The following is a 26,105-nucleotide window of genomic DNA, read 5'->3' on the forward strand; positions in this document are numbered from 1 at the left end:
TGGAAAAACAGTTTGCCTTAAGCAAATGGTTAATTTCAGGGAATAGCAGTGTGTGTTTTTAATGTTTCTTTTTAAAAATACACATCATATAACTAAAATGATTTATTTTCTGAAGAAGCATGTTTAGCATTCTGTTACACAATATGGTAGAAATGAAAATATAATGTAAGAAAGTTAGGTCTGGACTGTATTAAGGAGAAATCTAAATGCTAGAATGTAAATATATAAGTGAGGGTGGAAGAGCACCAAACTGCAAGCCATAAGCTCTGGGTTCAAGGCATGCCTTTAATACTGCTAGGTGTGCAAAATTCTGGCATACAGGTTTACTCATTAGCAAAATAGTAATATTTACATGTACAATGTTTTAATTAGTAACAAAATAATGGTTGGGAAAGTTCTTTTAAGTTAATGTATGCTATATGTCTGTGTGTGATAACTGATATAATTTCTTATTTCAATGAGCCATGGGAGATACAAGTTTTTGATCTGGGAGTAATGTATCAGTAGCTATATAATAAGAATCTTTATCTGAAAACCACATGTAATACATCTTGCAATAGAATAGGAAACCATTGCTGTTGCAATGCTGAGAAGTTTTAAAGGTATAAAGCAAGATGGAGGCAATACAAATTGAATATAATTAACAAGATTGAAGAAGTAGAATCAATATGTTGCAGGATTTGGAGAAAGAGTGAAGATTTTTAAATCTGAATTCAGTGGGAAAATCATAGGAAAATCAAAAAGAGAAAGAAAAGACAGGTAACCTAGCATTTAGTACTTTATCCGGGGTACTTCACTAGGTAATTTTATGACTGTTAGATAATATAGTCCTTCACAAAAGCAGTACAATTTGGTGCTACTCTTTCCATTTTTATTGAAAAAGAAACAGAACTTTGAGGAGAATAATGAGCTTCTCTAAGTCAAATAAAAGAATGACATCATCTAAAATTAAGTCCATCTAATTCCAAATTTCATGCTGTCTCACTCATAATGATGTATATGTGTTGCAGAGAAAAGATTAATTTAATTTTTTAAGTTAAAGTAATAAATATCCATATCTCAGAAGAACGAAAATAACAAAGACCTGAGAGAAACATGGAAAATCATGATTATTGAATCCTTCAGAAATAATGCTATTCTTAAAGCTGGAAGGGGAGTTTTGAAGACGGAACACTGAGGAATGTTTATTTTTAGGGAATGAGTGGAGAAAGTGAATTCTTCAAGAAAGGAGTGAGAAATGGGTAGTCAGAAAGTAGACTCAGGGAAACCAAGATATTTCTCGGCCATTAAAAGGCCCCCAAAATAGATTACAGTAGTGGCAGAAGGGTCAACGGAAATGAGGACTGAGAAAATTAACTTAATTTAGGGATGGGGAAGTCATTAGAAATTTAAGAGATGATACAAAAAGTCAGATTACAAAATATTAGGAAACAGCTGTGTGGTAAGGAAGGAAGTGCCATATGTGTAGGCTATTCTTTAGAAGATTTTTGTGGAAAGAGACAGAATACCTTTGGAAGTGTATACTAATGATGTCTTTGCAATTACCAATGTTAGTTATATAAATGAACATACTATCATATTTAGAAATCCCATGCTTAGAACAGGTGAAGATGGGTCCACATTCACAAGTGTGATAGATTTACATCATGATAGTCAGCCTTTCCTCATTATAGTAGTGTTTTAATATTATCAGACAGATGAGAAGGATATTCCCTATTATTTCACTCCTGAGATATACCAGTATTTTAAAAATCCAAATGAAAACCCAAATTTTGGATCCAACATTATTCTTTATTCTCAAGAAGACAAATCCATATCCCTACTGGGTGACATCTCTTGAAAGGAAAAGTATCAGACAAGGCCTTTCCTGCAGAAGGAAAGTCTATGAAACTTGAGTCTCAGAAGCTGAGCTTTCCCAGATATTTGGTTATAATTTTAAAATACATTTAAATTTTTAATTTATTTTTCAGCATAGAAATTGCTGGCAGCTTCAATATCTCTTTGGCAGCATTTCTCCCTTTAAAAGCCTGTTATGCTCCACAGGAATTTCAAATTAGAAACAAAGCTTTTAAGATTTCAAAACACAGATTCTAGGACTCTCACCTTGGAGATTAAAGCATAAAATGGTAAGTAAAATAAAACAAGTCTATAAAATGCCTTACTTTTCCAAGGATTTTCTTATATATTTCCTCAGTGATTATAAAAATATTGATTTTGTGCATACAAGAATGTTTCTATTTTACCAACTGCTGCTTATAAGTCATTTAGTTTTATAATGAGTTTGAAGTCCTGCTGTAAGGTCATGTGATCAGAGAAATTAACAGAAAAATACTGAAGCTGCAAGTTTGCTGTTTTAGGCAATTCAATTCACTACAGTTATTGAACTCCCTTCATCAGGCATACAAAAATACAAATAATTTTATTTCTGATTCCAAGGATTTTACACTTGGAAAAGTTTCTAAAAGACAAGGAAAGAAATATTTTAAGTACTGTAATGAAGATACACATAACGCTAGAGGAGTTAACCTATTGTAACAACTTGTGGAAATAAGAAAAGCTTTGTGAAGGATTTTGAGTGAGTCCCTGAAGAATGCGTAAGATGATACAAGCAAAAAATGCTGGGATAGAGTATTCTAGGAGTAAGAAATGACAAAACTGAGTCAAGAAGTCAGGGAAAAATCAGATATATTTGAGACAAACTATATGAGGTAATTTGTCACCATAAAAATATGGTTGGCAGATAAATGTGACAAAATTGGATATATTTTGAGATGTTTTAAATGCCAAAATTGAGTAGTTTGTGAATAAGTAGTCCACAGGAAAGCTCTGCCAGTGTTTGAGTTGAAAAAACACATTATTGCAGATGTTTTTGGAAGACTAATGTGTTAACAGCATATACATGGATGAAAAGGGGGAGAATCTTCAGCTAGTAAAGCTGACACTGCAATTACCTAAAACTGAGTAAATAAAGGGTTAACTACAATTGTGGCTATGGAATTTGACATGAAGGAGCTGTTCTTATCTGTCAAAAACTACCCCTCAATTGAAATATCTCTTTTCCTTCTCTCTAAACTTCTCAGAAATTACTGCCATGCTAGTAGAATGAAATGTTTGAGGTTATTATGCTAATATTCTAGAGAACCATTTTAATAATATATTATAGTCAAAAAACATATGCATGTATGTATGCATATCACTTAGCTCAAAGTATAAAACCGTTTGTATCTTTTTGTTTCATTTGTAATAGACTATTTTAGAGCAATTTCAGGTTTATAGAAAAAATGCAGAGAAAGTACAGAAGCTTCCTATGTACACCCTTCTTCCCCCCTCAACACACACACACACACACACACACACACACACACAAACACACAGTTTCATCGATTAGTAACATCTTGCATTAGTGGGGTCCATTTGTTACAGTTGATGAACCAAATCAATATTGGTAAACAAAGTCCGTATTTACATTAGGATTCACTCTTTGTGTTCTATGGGTTTTGACAAATGCATAATGTCATGTATTCACCTGTACAGTATCATACAGGATAGTTTCACTGACCCAAATGAGTTTCATGCACCACCTATTCATCTGTTACCCTCTTCCCAAGGAAGAGTCAGTCCCCGGATTTTGCTCTTCAATATTGTGTAGGCTATTCTGGGTCTTTGCCTTGCCATATAAACATTAGAATTATTTTGTTGATGGACAGAAAATAACTTTCTTGGATTTTGATTGGGATAATAATGAAGTTATAGCTCAAGTTGGGAAGATTTGACATCTAACTAATATTAAGTCTTCCTATCCATAACCTGGAATACTTCTCCATTGATTTAGATCTTCAATTTCTTTAATCAGAATTTTGTAATTTTCCTCATTTAGACTTTGTAAATATTTTGTTATATTTAAACCTAAGTCTGTCTTTATTTTCATTTTTTGGTGCTAATGTAAATAATATTGTGCTTTTAATTTCAAATTCCACTTGTTCATTGATGGTATACCAAAAAACAATTAACTTTTGCACATTACCCATGTATCCTGAAACCTTGCTATAATCACTTACTAGTTCCACAAGTTTCTTTGTTTATTCTTTGGAACTTTTTACATAGACAATCATACAATATGCAAGAAAAAAAAGTTTGTTTCATTTCTTCCTTCCAAATTTATAAATCTTTTATTTCCTTTTCATGTCTTAGTCTATTAGCTAGGACAGGGGTCCCCAACCCTGTATGGGGCTGTGGACCGGTACACCTGTTAGGAACAGGGCTGCACAGCAGGAGATGAGCACCGGGCGAGCGAGTGAAGCTTCATCTGCTGCTCCCCATCATTGGCATTACCGCGTGAACCATTCCTCCCCTCTCCCCCCATGGAAAAACTGTCTTCCACCAAATTGGTCCCTGGTGCCAAAAAGGTTGGGGACCACTGAGCTAGGACTTTCAGTATGATGTTGAAAAAGAGTGGTGAGAGGGGAAATTCTTGTTTTGCTCCTGATCTTGGGAAAAAGTTTCTCACCACTAAGTATATACATGTATCATGCTAGTTGCAGGTTTGTAATATCAGATGTTTTTTTATCAAATTGATCAAGTTCTCTTCTCTTCCTAGTTTTCTGACAGGACTGGATTTTGTCAAATGTTTTTTTCTTCATTCTATTGAAATGGTGATATGATGTTCTTTTTTAGCCTACGTATGTGATGACTTGGGTTTTGAATGTGAAGCCAGCCTTCTATACCTGGAATAAATCCCACTTAGTCATGTGTATATTTCTTTTAAAACATTGTTGAATTTAATCGGCTAATATTTTGTTGAAAATTTTTGCATCTATGTTCATCAGACATATTGGTCTGTAATTTTCCTTCCTATTAATGTCTTTGATTTTTTTTATTAAGGTAGTGAGGACTCATAAAATGAGTTAGAAAGTACTCCCTCTGATTCTACTTTCCTGGAAGAGACTGCAGAGAATTGGCATCATTTATTCTTTAAATTTTTGGTAAAATTCACCAGTGAATCATTTTGGGCCTTATGCTATTTTGGAAGATTTTTCTTTTTTTTTAATTTATTTTATGTTATTTACAAAAATTTCATTGGAGTATATTTGATTTACAATGTTGTTAGTTTCAGGTATACAGCAAAGTGAATCAGTTTCATATACATATATCCACTCTTTTTTTAGATTCTTTACCCATATAGGCCATTAGAGAGTATTGAGTAGAGTTCTCTGTGCTATATGGTAGGTTCTTATTAGTTATCTATTTTATATATAGTAGTTTGTACACAATGTCAGTTCCAATCTCCCAGTTTATCTTTTCCCCACCTTATCCTTTGGTAGACATAGATTTGTTTCCTACAACTGTGACTATAACTTCTGTTTTGTAAGTTCATTTCTACTCTTTTTTTAGATTCCACATATAAGCAAAATCATATGGTATTTGTCTTTTGCTGTCTTACTTCACTCAGTATGACAATCTCTAGGTCCTTCCAAGTTGCTGCAAATGGCATTATTTTGTTCTTTTTTATGGCTAACAGTTCACTGTATACCCGTGCCACATCTTCTTTAACCATTCCTCTGTCAATGGACATTTAGGTTGCTACCACGTCCTGGCTATTGTAAATATTGCTGCAATGAACATTGGGATGCATTTATCTTTTTGAATTATGGTTTTCACTGGGTATATGCCTAGAAGTGGGGTTCCTGGGTCATATGGTAGTTCTATTTTTAGTTTTTTAAGGAGCCTCTGTACTGTTCTCCATAGTGGCTGTACCAATTTACATTTCCACCAATGGAAGGTTTTAATTATTAATTTAATTTCTTTAATAGTTTTAGATCAATTCAGGTGATTTATTTTTCTTTGTGAGAATTTTATAGATTGTGTTTTTCAAGAACTCCAGCAATATAACCTAAATTATCAAATTTGTAGGCACAGAATTGTTCATATCTTTTTATTATCCTTTAAACATTATCCTTTTGACATTCGTGGATTGTATCTCTTTTCTTGCTCTCTTCTTTCTCTCTCCCTCTCTCCCTCTCTCTTTGGTTAGTCTGCCTGAAGATTATTAATTTTATTGATCTTTTCAATAAAACCACCTTTTGGTTTTATTGATTTTCTCTATTAATTTCTTGTTTCATTTTCATTTATTTCTACTCTACTTTTTACTATTCTTCATTTTACTTTATATTTAACTTGCTCTTCTTTTTCAAGTTTTTGTATGCCTTTTAAAAGTAATATTTTTGCTGTGGTATTTTAAAAAATTATGAAAATAATGTTTATATACATTGTGAAGTGAAACTGTGTGTATACCTACCTAGAATTCTGTCTTGAAAGTGCTTTATATATTCTTAATCTTGTGAGATTAATGATTTCATAAATTTCTTAAGATCCCATTTGTTTAAAAAACAAGAATTTATTGAATGGCTAAAACATTCATCAGTGCATTTGATACTGTACCAAACAAAGCCCATGGACTGCTAGAGCCAATATTCTAATGGGGTTTGATAGAAAACATAAAAATAAAATGCATATATATTACTTCAGTGGTGATAAGTACTATAAAATAGCATGAGATAAACAAATAGAAAAGGTAATGCTATTTTATTATAGGACGGCAGGTAACATATGAGAAGTGGCCTGCTTCAAATTTCAAAGCATTTCTAATTAGTTTTTCCAATCTTTGGTTAAGTAAAAAAAATAAATAAAAAGCAAAAAAGCAAAAACTTTTAAAAGGTACTTTAATTATATCCCTTCTCTCCTAGCCTCCAAGTTTATAGACCAAAAGACACTGACATTTTGATTCTAATCAATCAATTTATATATTTTTATTTACAGTTTTTGTGGTTTATTGATTGTATTGAGTGACGTTACATTGAAACCTTGAAGCATGCAGGACTCTTTAGGGGTTTATTAAAAGTAATTCAGATCTGAGCTAAAGGATTAGAAGTGGCAATGAATGAAGGCTTGGACCATAGAGATACTTCAAAAGAAAAATCAGTGGCTTTTCACCATTGAGAATGACGTTTGCTTTGGGTTTGTCATATATAGTTTTTATTATGTTGAGGTAGGTTCCCTCTAAAACCATAATTGGAAAAGATGCCTGCACCCCAATGTTCACTGCAGCATTGTTTACAATAGTGAAGACATGGAAGCAAGCTAAATGTCCATTAACAGAGGAATGAATAAAGAAGATGTGGTACATATACATAATACAATGGACTACTATTTAGCCGTAAAAAAAGTAATGTCATTTGTAGCAACGTGGATGGACCTAGAGATTGGCATACTGAGTGAAGTAAGTCAGACAGAGAAAGACAAGTATCATATAATATCATTTATATGTGGAATCTAAAAAAAGTGTACAAATGAACTTATTTACAAAACAGAAGTAGTCTCACAGACGTAGAAAACAAACATGGTTACCAGGGGATAACGGGGGGCGGGAAGAGGAGGGATAAATTGGAAGATTGGGATTGACATATACACACCACTATATATAAAATAGATAACTAATAAAGACCTACTATATAGTACAGGAAATTCTACTCAATACTCCGTAATGGCCTATATTGGAAAAGAATCTAAAAAAGAGTGTATATATATATGAAACTGATTCACTTTGCTGTACACCTGAAACTATCAGAACATGGTAAATCAACAAAACTTCAATAAAAATTAATCCCCCCCCCAAAAAAAATTCAGTGGTGCTTGCTCCACTGATTCCACTAATCAACTGTTCCTACCTTTCTGTCTGTTCCTCACCCCCACCTTGCCCCTGTCAGCTTGTAATTACTACCAAGTTTTAGGTCTGGTTTGTTAGGAAATGGTGTTTCCAATTTAAAAAACAGAAAGCCACTTACTACACCTAAATAATTTTTGTATGTTTTAAAGAAAATAATATTGCATTTGAATATAAGACCTGACTTCTAGTCCAGTATATAAGAATTGCTCTCCCTAGACCCTGTGCCAATATATTCAGGGGCTGCCATTAGATTAACAATAGTGATTGGCAAATCTTGAGAAATTGTCTTAGTAGAGTTTTTAAGGTATAAATCACAGAGAAAAACATGTTCTTAACAACTAAGAAGTCAATAAACAAAAGGTTTTTTTTTTATATTTACCTTTATGTATACATGTGTGCTTATTTTAAAAGCCATATAATTTCAAGTAACAATTAAAGGAACACAAACATTTATGGATGAAATCTTGATAAATGCAGCTTAAAAATAGTTTATTGTTCTTGTATTAGAAATTTCATTCATTCATTTTAAAAATGGTCTATGGTTAGGTCCTCATTAATTTTTCATACTTATAGGTGGAACAGGACTTTTGTTTCACAATTTTTTCCTTCTTGGGAAATGATCTTTTATGGAAAAGCATGTTAATAAATGAGACATTTCCTGTTGTCTCAATTTTAGCTGAAGCCCCAAGGCTGATAAATGAGGATATGTGCTCACATATTCTAAAAAAGGGGTTTCAGAACATTTGTATAGAATTTGTTAAAGACATATTAAAAAACCAATTCAAGATCATTAGAATTAACACATAGCTTAGCTCCAGGAAGGATGTATCAGAAGATTTGAGGACACCAATTAATGAAAAATTTGCAGGTATTATTTCTTGGAGGGAGTTGGAACATTTGAGTGGGTGATCCCACTCCTACGTCAACCCAATTAGGAGGGAGGCTTCAAGAAGACAATTCAGTGACTAAACAGGCACTAAATGGTGGGGGAGACTGACTTCTTTTACTAACCTGGGCATTTGCTAAATTGCAGAAATGTGTGAGCCCTGGTACTCAAAGAACTGGAGTATAACATAGATAAATGGATAAAGGGCACCAGGAAAGCTTGCCGTGAGTTTTTGTTTGTTTGTTTGTTTTAATATTTATGGGGCAGGGACTGGTGCTTCAATCCAACAACCAGGCTTGCTTATACATATGGAGGTGGTGATTCATTGTATACCTGCCTAGAGGCTAATTTTCCTTTAAGATGATGGGGTCCAGTAAAAGAGAGTTAATTCAAGCCCTGATTAAATGTGTATTACTTCATGATAGCTGATACAGTATATCTTTTGTCAGTGATTTTTATTCCTTTACTGGCTTTCCCTTTTCCTATCTTGGGGTGCTACCCATAGCCTTTTATATAAGAATGATCATTATTTTATACTTTTAAAGCACAAAAAATGCTTTCCCTTCTGAAGCAGAATAATCTAAAAATATTTTATCTGCTATTTCTGAATTGGTCCTGTTTATAGCTGAAACTGAACTTGAAAGATGATCTAATCCACTTCTCTTGTAAAGGACCCCCCAACCTATATCTATGCTTGAATTTTTCTTTGCTCCAGATCCATGTTTCTATTTGTTATGCCTAGAAGAATCACTAGCAATTTCCTGAATGCACTGAATTTTATCATGCCTTTGCACAATCCTTTTTATGCTTGTCCCTGTGAAGCTTAGTAATTCTAGATAAAAATCATATAACTAGGCAGATTCATTATCATCAGTCTCAAAAGGACACTCAACGTTACTTAGCAAGGCAATATTTCTATATCAAATTTGCTCTCCCACAATTGGTAGAAACCATTTGCAGTTTTTCTTTCAAAGTTCCTCTTCCCACACATTTTCATCTTTCTTTCTCATAAATATATATATGTAAATTTGATGGTCTTCCTTGATGCAGCATTACAAAGGTAAAAGTATTAAACATGAGCTCTCATTTTCCCTTTGCAAAATCTCTACCTTTGGATGTTTATTTTCTCAAAAAAAATATGTTCCTTTACTTATACCCTCTCTTTCCTATCATCAGTATTTCCTCTCAAAAGGATTATATGTATCTTCCAATAAACAGGTTCTTGTTTCTTGTATCTCTAAGAAGAAAATCTCTTTGGACTTCTCAATGACTAGAGAACTGTCCCATTATTATTCTGCTTTATGAAATTTGATGTTCCAAAGCTATTACCTATCTGAACATCTATTCACTCTTCAGTTTATTTCAATTTGTCTCAACATCTGTCACTCCAGTGAAATCATTCTTGTCAACAACCTTCATGTTGTCAAATTTAAGACACAGTCTTCTGTTCTCATCATTTTTAATTTTTTCAATCGCATTCAACATTCCTGACCCCTTTTAAAGGAATTCCTTCTCTTGTTTCATTCACACCTATTTCTCTTGCCACTTATGAGAATGATTTGATAGCTTCTTAAATTCCATCACATCATGAAATAGCATAGATCTTTGGACTATGTCATAGATTCTCTTGTCTTTCTACACTGTCTAACTGATGTCATCTATTCATGCTGGTTTAGGATTTACTGATATTTCCTTGCTATCTCTGAACTTTAATTATGTTCACCTGTGAACTTAACATACCCACTTGGAAATCTCTAACTCATTTGAAGTTTACAGTCTCTAAATAGAACTCTTTATTTTTTTCTCCTCAAACCTCTGGACTTACACACTTAATTAAATAAAATCATTTACCACAATTTCATGATGTTCAAGCTGAGAAAATTAGGGATCATCCTTTTTTGTTTTTATTTTCATATTTTCCAGATCAAATTATCATTGGACACTGAGAATTTTATCTTCAAAAGATATCTTGAATCTGTCTAGTTCACTGTCATTGCCATAATCCAAGTCTCTACCATCTTAAACCCAGACTACTACAGTAGCCTTCTAACTAAAACTTCTGTTTCTTCAATCCATCTATCTAAAGTATAAAGCATGATGTACTGAAAAATATAAATTGAATCAACTCCTTCTCTCAAGACTCTTTACAGCTTCCCATAGTAGGTAAATGACCTAAATGAGTGAAGAAGCCTAGGGGTGACCATTGTGAGCCAGAGAGCTTGCTCAGCCTAAGGGGAATATCTGTTGATTGGTTCCTCTAGATGTTGCAATGAAGGTACATTAGTTTTAGCTGCCAAATCTAAAAAGGGAATACAAAAATATGTGTGTGTGTGCATGTACACCTGTGTGTGTATGTGTGTGAAATCTCCTGATTTTTCGATGTTGACTCACATTTTAACAACATGTGTTTAAAACAAAACATATCTTCAGTCCAGATTAGGCAGAATGGCTGCCAATTTGCTTCCTCTGTAGAAGAGATCTGGTTTCTCCACATCTCCTCAACTTTCTTCTACTGCTTTTCTACCACATTCTGTGCTTTTCTCCAATTTACATTCTATAATTTAGACTCCCTGATCTGTATTTTCCTAGAACGTCTCATCAAGCTCTTCCTCAACGTGAGGCTCTTCCTTTCCTGTAGACTAGAGAGGCATAAAATTCTTATGGTATCAATGAAAGTGGGAGTTTCCTACATTGAGTGGGTTCCTACCATGACATCTTTATCCTCTCTCACAGAAGCTTGATTTTTTTATTTTTTGACTTCACAGTACTTTTTAAAATTTGAGATTCATTTAACTATTTATTTTTTTGAAGAAGTATGGGGGACATGTACTATGTCTGCTGTTAAGTGTTTTCTTTGCTCCTAGTACAAAGCTAGGTACATAATAGGCAAACAATATGTGTAGATAATGAATGTATAAACATATAAATGGTCTCTGGATTTCTCTTCCTCTCTATACCAGATTCTGATTACACTTCATGACCTAGCTCAACATTTTCCTCCATGACCCTCATCTCCTAGCTGCCAAAATACCATACCTGTTCTGTCTCCATGACATTTCACATGTTCTTAAATTATAATGACTATATTCTATCTTAGCCTGACTGTGAGCTTCTTGTTGCCTAACATCTATCAGGGTGCTTGTAACATGACTGCAAGATAATCTTATAATTTGAAATCCACTAAAAGGGAATTTAACTCACTATATTCCTATTAAGTTTATTTCTAAGAAATCTCATATTTTTCCAAAAAGTGAGACTGAATAAAAATATTAATAATAATTATTTCATTTATCTTATAAGAGCAGCTAGAATTAATTGAATACTTATTTGTCTTAAGCTTTATGATTACTACCATGCATACATTATCTTATGTAATCTTCCCCTCAATCCTGTGAAACAGGTATTATTATCCTCATTTTTAGATCTGAGGAACCAAATCTTAGAGAGGAAAAGATAGTTTATTGCAAGGATGGGATTTGAGTGAAGTTTGGTTTCAAAGCATAATCCAATACAGTGATTAAAGGGTCAGGATTTATAATCAGGAAGTAATGAGTTCAAATTCCAATTCCATCAACTTCTTAGCTGGATAAACAGAGTTTCAGTTTTCTTATTTGTGAAGTGGGAATAAAATAATAAATACCTTATGGGATTTTATAATAAAGAATACATGTAAAACTACTAGGTAAATTGTTTACCACTTTGCAGTCTATAAAATATCACTTTTAATTATTGAGGTGAGAGATTTAGTTGAATTTTAATATAGTCACTTAGTTTATTAAGATCAGACTTTGACTAGCTTCCCAGGTCTTTTGAATTTCTTTCTAGTGTGATTTTTCAAACATTATTATCCACATTAATTATCAGGCTACTTAAAGAAAGTTCTGCAACATTTTTAGAAAATTACAATTTTATTCATGTTGAACTAATATTGCTTTCCACTCCAAGTATATCAAAATATAACTTTGAGTCAACTTGAATGATCCATGGGGATAAAATTTTCACAAGTCTTTATTGTAAGAACTATTTTTTTATTCATAGGGATATTCTTTAGCATATCATCTGTCCTTTATACAAACAATATAAAGAAGTAAAGACTGTAAATGTGTGGTATGTGTAACTATAACCATTAGTATTTTTAAAATTTAATGTATCATGAACATTTTGTGAAAATAAGTATTTGTAGATGTTAACTAAATTATCACAGTATTTTACAGGAATTTTTTGAATCTTTTATTTGTAAAATGTTACAATCAGAGGACTACTGAAAATTCAAGATTTTTTTTAAAAATATTGGTTGATAGTGTAAATTAATGGCTACCATAGTCTACTACATACATTTTCTATGCTGTAAGTACACTTAATTTCAAATTTTAAAATAAGTAATTTCAAGATGGAGATAAATCCTATTCAACTTTCATTTACTTGTAAAAATTACATATAAGATGTTTCTAGAACATTTGCAGGAAGGTTTCACAGGCAGTACCTCATTTGAAACTCACCATTCTATGTGATAAATTTGATTTACATGTTACAGAAGAGGAAACTCAGACAGACAGGATTGAATAACTTACCCAAGATCAGACAGTTAATAAGCAGTAGAATTTGAATTCAAACTCATGTCTTTCAAATCAAATCCCATGATTTTTCACTTACTACGTGACAATAAGTTAATCATTTAACTTTCAAAAAGTGTCCTGATAAATTTCATGTTAATTAGTCACTTTAAAATAATGAAATATTATTAATGGTAACACATCAATGAAATCTAGCTACTACACTTTTAAGTCACCAGGTCTTCATTTCCATATTATTAGTTATATTTGAAATCTAAATAAAAATAAACCTTAACAAAATAAATAATGAAATAAACAATTTAAAATCTTACCTAAAATCTAATCCAACTCTCTTTCCATTTTCTGGTTCTCCTGGATCTGGGCATAAATTGGAAGCTGTTTTAATACCTCCCTCATTTACTGAAACAACAGAAAAAAGAAAGGAAAAAATGAATCAAAACATATATGATTAGAAAATCAAGGGTGATATTCATTTAAAATTGTACATAAAATATATACTTGTATTTTGTTATTGTAATCACTATAGTTTACATATACAAAGTTAAATATAATTTGATAACCTAATAATGAGGACAAAAACATTCTTTTTATTTGTGGACATATAAGAAAATGTTTCATGTTCCTATTCAACGACATACTACTCTATTACCCATTAACAGTTAATACTTTAGCTCTAATTACTATCAAATTGTGAAATCTCTTGTAATGCACTCCCAGGGTATCAGTGCCAGAGTTTCCATTAATTATTGGCAGTAGAGAAGTCACCACCAGTTATGGCAGTGTCATTTGGGTGCTTACCATTTTTAAAGTTGCAATAGAAAAATAAGACCCTGTAGAAAAAAGTTTAAGGTTATTAGCACTTTTTATTTGGTATATAACAAAGAATTTAGTCTGCCAACATGAAAGTAAAACTGCAGTGCAAATTATCAAGCATGGCACTGAATTATGATATAATGCTGAAAATCAAAATAAGGGCTTTACCCTTTAACAATTTCCATGACTATGTTTTACTTAGCCATTGTACACTTTCAGCAGTTTCTTCACAACACCTAATTAATAAAAGATTTACTAATATTTTCAGTGAATGTGATCACAGTAAATAAACAATTTGCCAAGATAGCTTTTTTTTTAATGGGAAGATTCTTAAACCATATAAGGTGTGAAATATCCGAGTGATACTGTTGCATGAATTCAATCTTAGAGTGAAGTGGAGAATAACTTCTATTCTGCTCTTCAACAACTTATCTGCATTTTAAAGAAAAGAACCGGATCGGAGTAAAGACTCCAGAGAGCTAAAAATCTAAACCTTGAAATGGTTCTCGTCCTACACTGTGGTTTGGAATCACTTGTAGAGCTTCTTTTTAAAGAATAAAGACACTTACTTTTATGTCTAGATATTCTAATGTAATTACTTTGGGTAGGACCCTGTGAATCAGTTTTTGTTGTTGTTTTGTTTTTGCTTTTTAATAATTCTCCAGGTGAGTCTAATGTAGCGTTAATGTTGAGAAACACTGAATCACTGCATCATTTAGTTCAGATTGTCAACTTGTTCATGTTGATTTATCAGACAGCAAGATAACTATCAGATGATGGCCCAACAGTCATAGCTCTGGTAAAGTTGTTATATTTTCAGTTAGATATGAAATTTTGTGTTTGCTTCCTTCATTCTATAAAAAACACTTTCCTAAATATCCTCAACAATATCCTTATTGCTCCCAACTTAATTACAAATTCACCAGTCCACACAAAGCATGTGATAATTTTGCTTTTCTTGGTCTGCTAATTAATTTCTTTTTATCTTTCTGGTTTTTGTTGTTTGTTATATTTTGTTTTGGCCACTCTCTTACTTTAGGTGATATCACATACAGAGGGCAAATTCAAAGGCACTGACCCATAGTTCTCCATATATTGTATTTTCCTCATGGCTTAAAAAATTACTTCTTTGCTAAGAACTTCAAATATATGGTTTTGTCATTATTTTTTCACCAAGCTCCTTCCAGCTCCTTCAGTGACCTGCTAGGTCACCCCACCGAAATTCTCAGTCATTTCATGTGCCTGCTCAAATCCAGCTTAATCACTGATGCTTTTTTTCTCTATTATCATTCTCTTCCAATTCATCCTGAGTACTAGAGGAGAACTAAACTTTCTCAACAGTTTTCATTACAGTTCAAATGTCCTATGATTCTAGATTTCTAAGTATATCAACTATATTACTCACTAGTCACCAAGATACATCCATAACTCAAGTCCAACAGATTCTCATTCTTCTACAATTTTAGTGGTTAGCCATGCTCATCCTATGCTTTGTGTTTTCTCCAGGTCTCCATGTTTTCCCCTTCTTCCTCTTTAACTATCAAAATTCTATATAATTTTCCAGACTCAGCTCAAGTCCCACTTTTTGCAAAATACAATCTCTCATTTTTTCCAGATTTTCTAATCCTGTTTATATAACATAAACAATTTTATATTTAATTTTTAAATTATTTTGTCATACTGTTAATTAGCAGTTTCATATCCCTTAGTCATATATACAAATATATTACACATTTGATAAAGAAAAACTTATAATTATTTTAATATTTTCACAGTGCCTAGATGGGGGTTGATGACTTCTCAGTAAATATTTCCTAGTAGTTTGATTAAGAACAATGTGTTGTACACTGTTTTCAATAAGCACAGTGTTTTTTCTATGGGAAGCACTATCTTTCCTATCTTTAAGTAACTTTTGAAAGTATTATAGTATATGTTACTAAAATGTGACTTTTAACATAAGATAGAGATAAGAAAACAAATGCATGATTTAGGCTTCCTACACTCTATTAAATTTATTTCATTAAATTTATAACAGATTATAGGTAAATACAGAAGTGTCTGTGAGTACACTAGAAAATAAAAATAAATATTTTCATTTTTTTCCATTTGATCATCATTATTGCCTAGGTTAATGAATTTTAACAATAGCTAACATAGTACTATGTGTCAGGAACTAATCTACATACTTTACATATATCAGCTCATTTAAGCTCCACACGAATCTGAAGGGTAGCTATTATTATTATACATTTCCTACAGGTGAGGAAACTGAGGCATAGAGAGGTTAAAACACATTTTTAAAGACCTATGTCTACTTTCTGCCTTACTTTAGGTTTCAATATTGGCAGACTGATTCAAGAAATTCTACTCTTAACCCCTGAACTCTCCATGCTGTACAGAAAGCTCAGAAAGGCAAAATGGCATCAATAATTAAAATTCAAAACACTTTTCCAAATCTTTTATCTTAGAATGCAGAGCATATTTATAACTTTCACCATGTTTGCTTAATTAATCCCAGTTCTTATGATTTAATTGTCAAATTATTTTTGTCTATTTGAAAGTGTCCTTTAAGCCACTGTCTCTGGACATTTGCAATATGAATAAAGTTTCCAATTTAAAATGTAAAGATAACAGAAGAGCTTCTGCATGATACAGGTATTTAAAGCTCTGTAATTAAAACATTTAAAATAAAAAATAAAGAACAAAGTATATAATCTCATTATTCTGATATTTAGATACTACATAATTGCCCAGAGCTAGTGACATCAAGACATTCAAATGAAGTTAGTATCCATTCAATCAGCTGCTTTCACTACCTAATGCCATTCAAACAGATACTTATCACTTTTATTTCTTGCAATTTCAATAGTAACCTGTAAAAAGGACATGAGTGCTCTTTAAAAGTTAATTACATGAACAGGGTCCTGCCTCTTAAAAAGAGCATGACTATGGGGAATATGCTTTTTGCTTTGATCTTTAAGGATAATAATGATAATAATAATCCTTGTGTGGAAAAGGATTCATATTGCATTAATAGTAGTATTTATTATTATTATTATTATTATTATTATTATTATTACTACTACTACTATTAATGTAATGTGAATCCTTTTCCCACAAGGCAGTGAAAAATAGAGAGGATGGCAGAATTTACATAATAAAAAATTGGATGGATTATCATTTCTTATAACACTGAAGTATGCTTATCATATGTGTTTATAAAATATGCTATAGAAATCAATTAATGTACTATATTACTGTATGTTCTAGCTTGAAAACAATCTATTGTACATTCTAGCTTGAAAACACTACAAAATTAGTCAACATCAAGTAAAATATTTGATGTTGACTAATTATCAAATATTTGACAACAAAATATTGTTATTATAAGCAAGTTTTCTGAAGTTTCTGATTTTATATGGGACATAATCTACTCTACAGATAAAAATAAGTAGATCCTGAAAGTCATCTGACTAAAAGTCATCTCTACATTATCTCATCTAGCTGGTGACATCTTAGATTTTTTTATATTAGATTTAAAAAATTTATTCCCACCTTATAAAATAGAACACTTTGGAGCTTGTTCTGAACTCCAACATCATGGGTATGGAAAGAACGTTATTTTATATGAACTTTATATCCTTCAAAGAGTTGCCTCTTAACTCATTTAGCCTCCCAATAAAATGTTGGATTCTTGCCAGCTGAAACTATTTTATTCACTCTTTTTACCTTCTTAGTCTAGCATGGTGCTGCCATGGAGAAGTAGTTCAAATAGAATTGTGAAATGAATGTATAATAAGAATGCATGAAAGTATGGACTTGAAGAAGATGAAATAATTTTAAAAATACATTATGGACAGCTCATAATTTCTTTATAATTCCACCTTAAAATTTTAGAAAATCCTAGTAGAAAAGTTGGCAAGATTAAGTTCACTCAATTCAACATCCTAAAATATAAAAATTTATTTTTATTTTTTAATTAAAAATATTTTTTCCTTTATTTGCAAACCTACTTTCTTTGATAAACAACAAGGGATGGATAGAGATCACATAGAGTTCAGGTTGTAAAGTTGGAAAAAGAATCTAAATTAGCCATCTAAACAATCAAATGCTTCCCATGAACACTACTGCAGTTTCCTGAATCTTTTATTAATTCCTTTCTTAGTTTAACCTTAGAGGTGCTATTGTGGGAAGACGCGCTTTGGAAATGTGTGTAGTTCATGTCCTCAATAGTTAATAATGATAAAAGTTAAAACATTGTAAACTTCTCTGTCATCAACCATAAAGAAGATACATTTGTAATTAGTTATTAAACATTTGAGAAAAAAATTTAAAATTTAAAATAATGTTGGCCTGTTATTTTGTGGCTATGAAAAAATTGGCATAAATAGTCTTGATGAAAGTGGAATTATTTATATTCAAAAATAAAAATAAAAAAGCACAAGAGTATATGTCATTTCCTACATAAACTGTAATGGATTAAGGCAAAATTTATTTTAAAATTATGAAGCAAATTAATATGCTTTTATACTTTATGAGTAACTTTTGCTTTATGAGTAACTTTTTTATTTTTGTCTCAACTTTACTCCTGACAATTTAAAAGTAAATATTTTTTTAAATAAACAAATATACATATATATTTAATCAGGGTTTTTTTCCCCAGATACTCTATTATGTCTAAATTCCTTTCTTTGTTCACCCTCATAATCACTGTACAAGTACAATGAAAGTAAAATAATACATATGTTCACTAAGGCAATATACCCAGTAAAAAAATTTCCATACACTTTTTATTGAATAAATTTGATGTGTAACATTGTATAAGGTTAAGGTAAACAGCATGTTACTATGATACATTTATATATACTGTAATATTTATAATTGCTGATGATCTAGAGTTGCATACATCTTAATGTCTTGATAAATCTAAGATATTTCAGTATAAATAGCCTAATTTTCCCAGGACATCTGAAAGTTTGAAGCATGAAACATATAAAATAACATTTGTGTAGCCAAAAGGAGGAAAGGGTAAAAAAAGTGATAGCTTAAAATTCTTCTTAGACTTATAAAGCAAATACATTAGCCAGACAACATATTATAAAAAAGTAGTAAACCTAATTATTTGTCTGCATCATTTATTTCATGTTGACATGATAAATTTTGATATGTTAGAATAATTTCATTGGACAACTTTTTTATGTTTATATTTTCTAGTATAAGAAAAATATCTTTCCTAAATGTATCAAATAATTAATATATGAAAAAATACTACAGATTATTTACTTTCCCTAAAAACTAACAGTATCAATTTTGAAAATATGTTTTAACCCTAAAAGTATAACAGTAAATTATAATCATACAGCTAAATATGTTGAAATGAACTGTTTAATGCTTTCCAAACAGGTAATCCAATTTGACAATTTCCTACTGACATCTGCTATTTTTAGTTTTGTATTCTCAAATCTAACAAAATGTGAAAAATCATATTTTAAAATTAAGACACTTTAAAATATTTAATACCAACAGGTTCCAAGTTTGTTTCTTGATAATTGATGTAATTGCTCAATTTGTGTCATTTACTGTTACAAATACAACTCTATAAATATGTGGGTATAATCCTTTTTTTATGTAATTATAATGAATGATTTTTTAAAAGATAACTCATTTCATCAGATGATTTAGAATTGAATAAAAATGTTAAAATATATGTTTGCTAAAAAAGAATAATATTTATTTAAAATAACTAATCTTAGTTATTATCAATAAGGCATTTTAGAAGTCAGTTATGGTGTCATGAGCAGCTTCTTTAAAAATGTATAATATGTACTTGCATGAACAGTAAGGCAGGTTATTTCTACAAACTGCTATTGATTTATATTGAAAAAAATGCATAGCTCTCTTAAAAATCTTATTTTATGTTCATCTATGGTAATATAATAATGGATATTCAAATTCAATGATTCTTAATCTGAGATTCATGGATGAACTTCAGATGATCTATAATCCCTGAATGCTAAGCAAAACTGTGTATTTGGGGAGCACATAAATGTGTGTACCTCAGCTCATTTCATGAGATTTTCAAAATAAAACAAAAATTAATTAGCTAGTCAATTCATTTACAAAACATTTGAACTAAAGGGTTTGTATAAACTCAAATTAAAATATTTTTTTCTTAAATGAGAAGTTGCTATTAAAAGAAATTTTCCCTTAGAAAAATAAAGTTGAAATTTAGGTATGTTCAAACAAATATTCCTATCAGAATATTTGCTTGAACATCAATTTGATGATTTTCAGTCATTTTATCTCACATACTAGAATTAGAAAACTAAAATGTTATCAACAAGTTGGATTAAGAATTTTCTTTTCACATTTTGAAACAATCTGAGCTCCAAAGTTTACCACATTAACACAACTCAATATGCATTTAAATACAATAAAATATTGAATAATAATCATGCATGTTATATAGATATTAATGCAGTTAATTTGGTAAATACACAAACATTTTTATAAAACACACACAAACAACACAGACACCACAAACTTCACTCTTGCACTAAAGAAAGAAACAAAAAAAAGAGTACACTCACAGATAGAAAACTTGTTGCTGTTGTCTTTCCCTGGAAACAATTTAAATCCTCTAGATTTAAAATCTATGGCCTTTTTCACTAGTTAAGAAAACAAACAAAAACATGTATCAGGATACACAATTTTAAAATGAAATTCAAGTTAACAAATTTTGTTAGCATGGAATTATGCAAGTTAAAGAAACTGCTTTCTTAAGCCTGATATAGGGTACCCAGAAGAAAATAAAGAAGAAAAAAATAGCAATCTGATCACTAAGTAGTAAAAACACCAAGTAGTATAAAAGGATTTTAAGTGTTCTATAGGGAGAATCTTGTATACATGTATACGTATTTTTTAACACTACCCTGTTTTCACAGAAGAGCAAAATATTAACTCTTTATCATAAACCATTTGAATTCATAAAATTTCATGGAATAAACTAGAAAAATAAAAATACACAAATATAAAAGTGGGAAGAATTTAATGAACTTGGTATTTAAAATAACATACTTTTAAGGTAATTTAGTCTAATTGAAATATTAGGACATATTTAAGAAAATGACTTGACTGAAAAAACTTAAAATACATTTTAGTATTTCTGCCAATAACCATTTCCTTTCATGCACAGTGCTTTTGAACGATAATGTTCAGTCCATATAGTACAAAATTTATAAAAGTGAATTAAAACATTTTGGATTTCATCTAAAATATCTTGCTACTCTTTTAAATATTATAATATTAAAAATCAACATCATGAGAGGCTGGCATATTTCCTTATGTACTATATTAAAAGTAGATATGACTGGATTTGCCTAAAAAAACACTTAAATTAAATGAAATAACTTGGAACATTTTAAAAACATGTTTTCAAGTATTTTGTATGAAGGAAAAAAAGCATTATTTCCTTTTAAGTATAAATTATTTTAACTACAGCTGCTATTTACTTTTTTAAGGTGATAAACTATAGTTCAGAAGAATACTTTCTACTTTAAATTTTTAATGACACAAAGTGAAATAAAGAAAATCTATTTAATTAAAACTCCACCCCACTAATTTAACAATGTTATGTAATCTGATCTAATGATATATTTAAATAATAATTATTTTCTTTTAAAAAATGCATGAACAAGAATGGAAGGGATACATTTAGCTTCCTCAATTATAATTTGAATTTTTACATATTGCATTTTATGAAGTTTATAGGTAGAAATGAAAGCCTGAAACATTTAGGCAATTAGATTTTCTTCATTCCATGAATTTAAAAAAGCAAAACTGATTTTTGTTAGTTTAAAATGATCATTTCACCAATTCTTACTTGCCATTTTACCCAATTAGTTCAAATTAAGGATATTTTATTGGCTTTGAAACATTTTAAGGTGATTTTATTTTTGTCACTACCTTCAAAAGTAGAAAGGTAGAGGCAGAGTCTGATGGCTTGCTGAAATATATAGTTGTGAACTATCTATACACACTACATATGAAAAAAGATGAAAATGACCACTGGAATAGGATTTAAGAGACCTGTTCTTTAGCAATTAGTAATTGTTGATTTTGCACAAGAATCTGCCATTTTACCTCAGTCTCTTCTCTTAAAATAAGTAGCTAGGACTAGATGACTGCTCAGTTGCTTTACAACTTCAAGATTCTTTATCTGAGGCCCTTTATTTACAGTGAAAGAATGACCTCATTTCTCTCAAGTTATGTTTTTTGTTGTAATTCTCTTCCACACCTCAACCCCCAAGGTAAGCTGAAGTTTAGTTCTACTCTTGTACTTGGTTGGCTGCTCTAAATTTAGTTCTGCCACTTGTAAATTTTCCTGCTGTCTGAAAATTATTTTTAACAAAATTTGCATTTTGTATTTTGATGCATAATTCTAGATTCTCCCAATCCAAATATGAATTATAAGCAGGAATTCTACCTCTACTTTTCTCTGCATTAACTTGGAAAATTTCACAGTAGTTTTAACACAAATCTGGAATCCTTAAATAATTTTTTTTAAAAATGAAAGCATTATAAACCCAAAGGAAAAAATTGAAGAAAAAAAATCCAGAGGGTCAAAGAGCTCAGTTACTAGAAATAAAGGATTTTGAAAATTACTCTGTGTGTGTGTGTGTGTGTGTGTGTGTGCACAGACACCATAGGTTTATGTAGTGCTTATATCTAAACTTGACTTATTTGGTTGGTGAGGTTAGGGACAACACCTAGCTTAGAAAATGTCATCTCAGACCAAGAAGTTTTAAATAATTTCCTGGTTCTGAAGGGACTTGGCCTTATGTTTTAAAAGTATCTGTCTGTTAATTTCAATTGAAGAAAAGGAAAAATATAAATAATTGTAATACAGATGCAGAAGATGGAAAGCCAGGAGAATATCCATTTTAGGAGAAAAAAAGGAGTGAATAGAAAATAATATAAAATTTAAATTCATCAAAAACTTTAAAATATGTTAAACAGGAAACACATACTTTAGATATTTTTATAATTTCAGTGGAAAGAGCATATCGTGTATCTCTTCTTGAATAAATTGAAAGGATGAATACTGTAAGTACCAACTGCAAGATGCTGCTCTAAATCATAAATTAGTGAAATGTTAATTCTCAAATATATGCCATAAAAACATGTATTATGTATTACAAGGTGTATGTATTAAATACCAACATAACATCAAGCAATGGTGCTTCTAGTGATCACATTTACCTTATAAAATTAACTTTTCTAACAAGTGTATTTCAGTTATAAGCATGTTAAATTTATTTTATCATAAAGACATTAAAATCTGATGTGTATTTTATAAGATTTTATATAATTTTTTAAAATGTTAAAAGACAGTGTGTTAAAATCGTGTTGATTCCTTCCACTGTACTGTTTCTCAAAAGCAGCAATATTATTTTACTCAAGTGGTACTACGACTGAATAAATACATGCAATATTGTAAATTCTGGTTTATTTAACTAAAGGCATTTTGTTTGGAGGACTTCCTTTATTAATCAAGAATTAGGAAGGAAGTGATAGAATGAATGTTCAAGATGAAGTACTTTGATGTATAAAGGTATTTTAAATACATAAAATATGTATGTTCTGATAAATTTTTAATACATTTAATTAAATACAAGACATGTAGACATATGTGCCAATATCTCCTTCATTTATTTTCTTCTGCTTTTCACTTTTCACATGCTAAACAATTTTGTTCATTTTCTTAAATTTTCATTTTATTACTTTTTTGGTTTGACAAGTTTTTTCTCTTTTGCATAATGAAAATATTTTATAGTATGGAAAATGTCTGGCAGAAAGGAATATATTACGCCAACAATCAAATCCATCTGTTTAGTTGTAAGCCCCAGACACTAGATAAAAACATTTTGTTTCTGTAATCCTCATTTAAGCAGTTTTAAAACACTGTAGAGGATTATCACTGTAGTATTTTCCAGATCAATTACTATTCTGTTATTTTCAAAATGAATTTGAATTCTAAATGCATTTAAAAAACTTATTAAAAAAAACTTATGGTGATTGATGTTACTTAAACCTCATCTAACTTTCATGTTAATCAGCTAAAGTCACTTACTTAAAATCATTTAAATTACAATGCCTTATTATAAAACTTAATCATATATACACATATATGGATAAAGTGCTAGTTTTTGTTTCAAATGTCAACACTTTTTTTTGTGAAACAGGTGGCATTGTTTGTTAATAGAAACAAAGTACTGGTAGAAACAAAGTACTGGTGCCTGTCTTTAACATTAGGAAACTGACAATTACATAGATGCCCTAAATAGAATTCAACCATCAGTTGGAGGTTTAGAAAAGATGACCTTTACGCCCCTCAAATGACCTGATTTTTAACAAAACATTGTAAAACAACTATACTCCAATTAAAAATAATAATAAAAAAAGCTTACCACAATTAACCAATGTTAAAAAGGAAAGAAAAGATAACCATTAAATGGTCCTTCTATCACTGAGCTTCTAAAACTTGGTCACAAAACATTTCCTGGCTTCAAGTTCTTTATTTTAAAATTAATAGACTCTTCACTACATAATCTCAAAAGTCACACACCAATAATGTTTTATTCTATTTCACTGCTATGTATATACAGTGAAAATTGGTAATTTTTCAGAACATTTATCTTTGAAAAAGGAGAAATAGACATGTTTAGTATTACTGAGCAGAACATTTTTTCATTGGAAAAAATTGCTTTAGATTTGTATGGGATTCCTGTAGAAAATCACTGGCAATGCCTATTAACTGTTATCAGAACATCTAGAAACTCCTTCATTTTCTACTTAAATTATATTCAAATATAACAACAAAAATAAAGCAAATGCAAAATTCTGCTTGTTATCTTAATCTTCCAAATTTGTAGTATTTATATTGACAACTTATCTTGCAAGTAGCAGTAGCTGCATTATAAATCTACAATTAAGTGAGAATACTATAGCCTTTATGAAAAGGAAAATAATTTCTTTTGAGAAAGTTATTTGTATTCTATTGATTTTTTTGGTTGTTTTTGCTTCAACTTCTCAAATGTACAATGCTTTTTTCTTCTTTTAAACTGTTTTTGAAATCATGCTATCTAGATATATAATTCCTTTTTATTTTGAATTAAGCATCATCTTATCTTTATACTCAATAAACTATATTAATAAAATAAATTTCATCAAATTTTGTTTTGGTTATTAAAACTGTGTGTTCGTGTGTGTGTGTGTGTGTGTTCCATTTTGAGAACGCGGCATATCTCACCATTGACAGTAGATCCATTAACATGGGTTCTAGGAGATATAATCAATCACTTGCTAGGAATTTTATTACAGATCTAGATAATGTTAAAACACAATGTGTTATTTCTGGCATTTCTCTCATTGGACCAGGAGTTCCATAAGACATGGAGCAAGTTGTTTAACTTCTCTATACATTTCTAAGAGATTCATTCATTTACCCTTAAGTATTTAGGTATAGAATTTAGAGCAAAGGAAGAAGGAAAGACTAATCCGAATTCTCAATTCTACCTCAAAGATTAAAATGTGTTGACAGTATAAAAGTATTTTACTATGTTCAGAGGAAAAGTTTTGTTTATTTGAAAGTAAATAGTGGCTCCATGTTACAGGCCTGAAAACATTACAATTTAACTTTTTTTTTTTCTACATCCTGTACTGGCAGAACATACTTAGCATGGAGGCTGCTAACTGGTCATTCCATCCATGTTGTCCTTAGAAGAAAAAAGATCAAGGAACTATACTGATGCCAGTAAAAACCCAGTAGTATTCATGTGGTGTCTGGTTTACTATCTTTCATAAAAAATTTACCTTTGGATACAAATTTTTGAGAAAAGAATATTTGCTGTATAAATGTTTCTGTAGTATAATTTCAGAAAATGATTAAAGGTATGTTGCAAGCTAATCAAGTTTCTGGACCATACAGTAAAAAAGCTATAACAGAAAATTCAGCAGCGTATTAGTAAGTGGTTCATGAATCTTTGTGAAAAATACGTTATTTTACAATATATTAAAATAAAAGAAATAATACTAGCCTTCATTTGAT

The 26,105-nt window shown here is 30.5% G+C and overlaps 1 protein-coding gene across 2 annotated transcripts in view; it reads right to left on the minus strand.

The window, feature by feature from the left end:
- Positions 1 to 26,105, minus strand: part of CSMD3 (CUB and Sushi multiple domains 3) — a 1,219,369-nt gene that overhangs the window by 693,036 nt on the left and 500,228 nt on the right. For both annotated transcript variants that reach the window (XM_057736100.1, XM_057736099.1), the window contains 2 exons: positions 20,587 to 20,664; positions 13,495 to 13,582 (listed from right to left, as the gene is read on the minus strand). In XM_057736100.1, coding sequence (XP_057592083.1) covers positions 13,495 to 13,582; positions 20,587 to 20,664 — 166 coding nt within the window. The remainder of the gene's footprint in view (positions 1 to 13,494; positions 13,583 to 20,586; positions 20,665 to 26,105) is intronic.

This window comes from Hippopotamus amphibius, chromosome 5, assembly GCF_030028045.1.
Source record: "Hippopotamus amphibius kiboko isolate mHipAmp2 chromosome 5, mHipAmp2.hap2, whole genome shotgun sequence".
Taxonomy (NCBI): Eukaryota; Metazoa; Chordata; class Mammalia; order Artiodactyla; family Hippopotamidae; genus Hippopotamus; species Hippopotamus amphibius.